Source organism: Harmonia axyridis, chromosome 6 (assembly GCF_914767665.1).
Source record: "Harmonia axyridis chromosome 6, icHarAxyr1.1, whole genome shotgun sequence".
Lineage (NCBI taxonomy): Eukaryota > Metazoa > Arthropoda > Insecta > Coleoptera > Coccinellidae > Harmonia > Harmonia axyridis.
The window spans coordinates 22,674,565-22,680,564 of record NC_059506.1 but is presented as its reverse complement, the minus strand read 5'-3'; the positions used below and the strand labels follow the sequence as shown (position 1 = coordinate 22,680,564).

General features: G+C 31.6%; 1 protein-coding gene across 1 annotated transcript in view; it reads left to right on the top strand.

Annotated features, from left to right (window-relative positions):
- The first annotated feature begins 2,221 nt into the window (after nucleotides 1–2,221).
- Nucleotides 2,222–6,000, top strand: part of LOC123682979 — a 120,767-nt gene continuing 116,988 nt past the window's right edge. Inside the window, exon 1 of the mRNA XM_045621839.1 lies at nucleotides 2,222–2,451. Within this exon, the coding sequence (XP_045477795.1) occupies nucleotides 2,388–2,451 (64 nt within the window). The 5' untranslated portion in view covers nucleotides 2,222–2,387. The remainder of the gene's footprint in view (nucleotides 2,452–6,000) is intronic.

Here is a 6,000-nt window from a genome sequence, read left to right as displayed (position 1 = left end):
GTTTTTGAGATTTCGAGAAGATCAAAAAACTAGTTTAATTCAAAAATTTTAATTCATTTAAAAATTTTAATTCATTTAAAAATTTTAATTCATTTAAAAATATTAATTCATTTAAAAATTTTAATTCCGATTTTGCTGGGGTTTGTATGTAATGAGGTCTACAAAATTAAAATAGATAATAATTGGAAAGTGTTGTAATTGTTGGAATAACTACTCTCTATACTCTTAAATATAATTGAAAAAAGCAGGTCAATGTCACACTGAGAATTCTTGGCAGGAGAGCCTGAAAATTAGGAATACTATCTTGAAAATATATGCAGCTTATGAGCCAGCCAAATCATTGAAGAAACCCAGGCAGTTCATCAGAGTTGATCTACCTCAAAAAAAGCAGTCGTGAATTATAAATCTTTCAATTTAGGAGCTTGACAACTTCAAATTGGAATGAATCAATGAAAAATATTTCTTCGAATAATAAATTCTTGTGTGGCATGTATGTCCGTCCTGTTGAAACCTCATCTTATCAATATTAATGATGGCTGATTGAGATATGTGTGCACTATGAGCTTCACGATCCGAACAATTTTTTAATAATTAATAACAACTCTGATGTGATTATAATTATTTTGAAGAATGAAACCTAAGTTACCAAAATACAACTGCCATTATTAATAAAAGGAAATAACTAATTAATTTATTTATTAATATTCAAAAAATGTTTCACCAAGTGATAAGCGAGGAATCAATCTCGACAACTGCCATTCGTCGTATTAGTTCTTCAAGAAAACAACTAAAAGATGTGATCTATAACCTATACTATAAAAAAAACCCTTAATGCCATTATTTTTACTTCTACTCCAGTATACTTAATTCCTGAGTTTGCCCTTGAGTAGGAGATTGTGAGTCTATTACGCCTCTTGAAGAAATAATTACTGAAATTTGAAAGGCCCATTCGATTGAGAACCAACTTTCAGACAATAGTTAGAATTTTGTAATGGAAAGATTTAATAAATGTTTTCGATAATCTACTTGAATTATCTATGGTTCTAAGGAAGAAATCAATATGAAGTCTTGGGAGAAGCTTGAAATTGTTATTTTATACCTATATACACGCATCTCAACTTAATCGAATTTGCTGCCACTGGAATAATGAGTTTTTTTGTCGAAATTTCGTCAGGTACTCATCAATTATTTCATCAAAAATAAATACTTATAAAACATATACACAACAAGGAATATTTTCAAAACAACAAATTTTGTTGCCGTAAGAAAACATTTAATAAATTTGTAAACATAATGAACAGAAAAAATATAAATATAACATGCCGAAACACTAATGACTCGAAAACTGTTGTTATGAAACAGAATCAATATCGAGTTCAATTTCCTTATTGATGTAAGTATAAAAAGGCCAAACCTGCCAATATTTACTGACCAATTGTTTATCTGAGCCAAGTTTCCAACCTCTCCAATGTTGAAAAACTCCTCTCAGAGCAGAGCTCACCTCACTTACAGGCATTTCTGAGATCAAATATAGTGCCAAGTAAACATTCGGATATTGATATTGATTGATATTGACTTATTGCAAAATTTTAGTGCAGTTGATGCTGTATCTGGCAGATTTTCATTCGAACTAGTGCATTTTTTTACCACAACTATGATTCTGTTTCTATTGAACTAGAAGCGATACATTTTTTTTTAAATTTTGATTCTGTTGAATTTTGCGTAAAACCAGAATCATATTTCTTTTCTAATTCAATGACTATGCAAAACAGCAAACCCTGGAGTAAATGTATACTGATGGTCGATGACGAATGCATAAATCTCAGATGGCAAAGCAAGAGCCGACAAAGCGGGTAAATAACGGAAAATAATAAACCTCGGACGTAGACGTGCTCACAGTTCAATGAGTATTATGCTTGAAAGTGATAATGAACTCATTAACCGTGAAAGGGTGAAATTTTCTAAAGCTGTGACGATTTTAAAGAAAAGTAAAATGATAATTTTTTTCATTTTTATGGGAAAATCCATACATCGCGAAAAGAAAAAAAAATTCTACTTTTACTAGCAATACGCTACGGAATTCCTTGCACCTCAGTCTCGCTTATCTAGGACACCAACTTCGTCTAGGATTTCTTCAAATGCGAGACCGAGACCCACCTCCGGCAACACGGCAGCCACGTTACATACGGAATACGCGTTGGCTTGGCTTCGCGTTTGAATTCTCGCAAGTTTCAAACTCTCGCAAGTCGTCCGTTTACTCTGAGGGAGTGTAGTCGCTTTGCCCGGAAGCGCTTTTTACACGTGACAATCGTAATCCGGAAGGTGAAATTTGCCGAGAATTTGTGAATCCAGAGTTTTTTTACCGAGTTGAAGAGAGACGACGTATTATGCATCCAGTTGTTCAATCTTTCACACGCAGTTTTGCATTATTTTCAGCGGTTTTTATAACAGGTGAGTGGTGTTCGAATATAGTGTGCATCTGGTTTCAGTTTTTTTTTTAATTGTTTTGTTGTGTTTTTAATTTTTTGAGGACGTTGTTTAGGTTTTTGACACCGGTCTATTTCGATCGATTTTATCGTGGTGAATATCCTTAAATAAATACAAATCAATGCTAAATGACGTTGAGGGACCTATTCGGAAGTGTGCCAAATATTCGAGTTAATAATCTTCACAAAGTGTTGAAAGGGACCATAATTGTTCGGATATCGAGTGTTCACCTGAATTCTTATCAAGGGTTTTACTGTATTTATTCGATAAGGAAATAATTATTAAATATTCCTTATTTTTGCCGCTTTCAATTAGTATTTTTCAGATATGTCGTATTTACCATACCGGACGTAAAATAATGAGAACGTATTTTTAAAATATACGGGCTAAAAATATCGGTGTTTATTCATTTCATTAATTTCGTGACATTTGGCTTGTTATAAGTTACAGCCGTTTCTCGAATTTGATGAAGAAGCTTTTTCTTAATTCTCAAGTTTGCGTTATAACAGTATTTTGATTGTTTATAAAATTCTGAATGACGGAAAAAGCTTACATAATTATTGTTTACATTTCAGCCATTTCAAATAAACTGCTTGTCAACAAGATGAGTCAACAGTGGCTTGATTTTTGATTCTGTACATTGAAATTTTGTTCTTGAAAATCATTCATCATAGGTATCTATGTATGGGGATGGGAAATCTCATTTTTATAAACCTAATAATTTTACACGTCATAAAAAAAACATAAAAGTACTGACAGCCAGTAGTTTTTGCGGCTATTTAAATTTATGCTCATGGACCTGAAAACCATTTGATATAATGCAATGAATAAATTAACCTCTAAGTGACATACCATGAAAATTTGAATAATTTTTTCGAAATGGATCGATTTTTTCCCTTCATATATAAATGTTATTATGGATATAGATACCAACTCATGAAATAAGAACATTCTTCATTGAAATTTATCTATTTTGGATGAAATCGATCTTACAATTGCAATTTCCAAATAAAAAAAAATTAAAAATCACCCCACGAAAGTTCCGTCCTTGTATGTATTATAAGTATTTCTGTAACTTGATATTTCTTTGAGACTCCCTATAAATACGTAAAAAATCAATACGTTTTCCGATAGATATTCTGTGATTCGGCGAGTTAAGGGATCAGAAAAACTTGAATGAACTTAACAAATTACTATTATTATTAATTAAAAGTCAAGAGCAGAGGCTATGCTTTTGAAGCTCATAAACAAACAAAAATAGATACAGTATACAGGGAATAGAGTAAAAAAAGAGTACATGAAAAATTTATACAAATTTAAGTATTCAACGAGGCATAACATTTCAGTGAAATCTGACAGACTAGATTCTGAGATATTAAATATTTATTGAGAAAATTAATGATACTATCATCTTGCGTTAACATTCGTTTCACTATTCTGTAACTGATTTCCAAATTTCAATCCCATCTTATCGGTATTTTTTCAATTATTTAGAAAACATAGTTTCTTATGAATGAACTCCGGAACCAACTCAATTGAGATATTCTGACCTCTAATCTACCTTGAGATTTTCAATGTTTGTGGAGAGTTATCGTGCGCACGGAACACATTGGCAGGACGGTTAGGGGACGCTCTATTTGTTGTTGTTTGAAAAATGGATAAAAACGAGTTTCGTGTATTGATAAAACACTGTTTTGCTTTTGTGAGAAAATTTACGGTGTAACTAAAGCAACTGTTTTTCAAACTTAGCTCTAGCTACAAAACGCCTTAAAAGTGATCCAAGGAAAGCATGTATTCTTATTGTTTAGTCTGGGCTTTATTCAAATAAGTGCTATAGGTATGGTACAAAGAATTGCTGCTTTACCCCATTGATTCTTCCAAGTCCATAATCTCATCGATCAATGTTAAACAATGAAAATCAAGGAATAAAATGAAGAAAACTAGGAAATTGTTTTACATATAATTATGGAATTGTAAATTTATAATGATACTGAATATAATCTTCAATAGGTACATCAAAGTCTTAGCTCCAAGAGTTTCGGGAATTAATTTGAAATTTTTTTATTTTTCGGTTTTTCATAGGTAGATCAAAGTCTTATCCCAAATTGTTTCAGGAAATAATTTGGGATTTTTTTTTATTTGCCGGTTTTTTAACCAGCACCATGATATTCATCGTATTTTAATATTCATTAAGATATTCTTGAAGATAACAAATTATGGAGCATGGCGTAAAATCTCCAGTACATCTCAAATAAAAAAAAAAATAAGTCTATGATCTAACAAGTCGAACTCCGTGATGTATACGCAAGTCCTTCAAAGATATGCCAATCTCAAGAATAAATACAGGATGTCCCTAAATTATAGGAGCAGAGTAGAATAAGATATTCCTTGGATATTTAAAGAAAAAAGTCCTATAAACATGGGCCCGCAAACTCCTCTATTTCTTTTAGTTTCTTGTAGTCCTATAGGACTACAGTTACGACAAAACTACAAGAAACTAAAAAGTGTTGTACTGGAGCAAAGTTTCTCTTTTCATTTTTATAAACTATCAGTGGTACATCAAAAAAAAGTTCTGTAGGAAAGAAGCGGGCACTGTTCCAAAAAAAATATCACTCTGTAGATTTGCATTCATATTTAGCATATGATGAAAACTTGAATTGGAATATTTATGCCAAATATAATTTGAATATCTTTTGAAGGGAAGGTGGTTCGATAAGAAAATTTGAAAAAAATCTGTACCTCGAAAACAAAGCTTTTGAGAGCCCATGTTTATAGAACTTTTTTCCATAAAATGATCTGAAAAATCTGCCATTTTCGATTGAACCCTCAATTCTGGAACACCCTGTATACGTCAATTTCTAGCCCATGAATAATTTTTGAAAATAATATACATAGTCGCTTTATTTTATGTGCAGTGAAAAAGCCAACTTGTTGTTTACAAGTTTTTATACTCAACTAATTTCAACAAATTATTCGTGTAGAAAAAAACCATAAACATCGTATATTTGGGGAGTATCCTGTTTAATAGTTGTATGGTAATTGATTCATCGGAACCAAGGCCGAATTATCATTTTTCGAATGGACGTTCTTGGATTGGAACACAAACTATACAATAACTAGTAATTATTGGAGCGTATATAGCTCTTAATTGAATGACCAGAAATAGACCAGAATTTGATGCGCATCTAACTGTTGTGTCCTGTGCGATGATACATAAATTGGTTGTTTGTTCCAAGTCTTCTCTCAGGTGATGTCAACAGAAAGATTGGCACGAATAGGGTTATCCTGATTGGGAAGATGGAAATACCACTTCAGATATTGTGGTGAATGTCTTCATTGGTATTCTGAATACGAATACTAAAAACTGAATATCTCGCAGAAGATCAATAAATATTTATAGGTATCGAAAGAAACTAACAGAATTATATCAATAAATTTTATATTATCTCCCGAAAAATAGGTACTCATAGAAAAATTAAATATCTAAGTATCTAAAACAAATACTTACATATT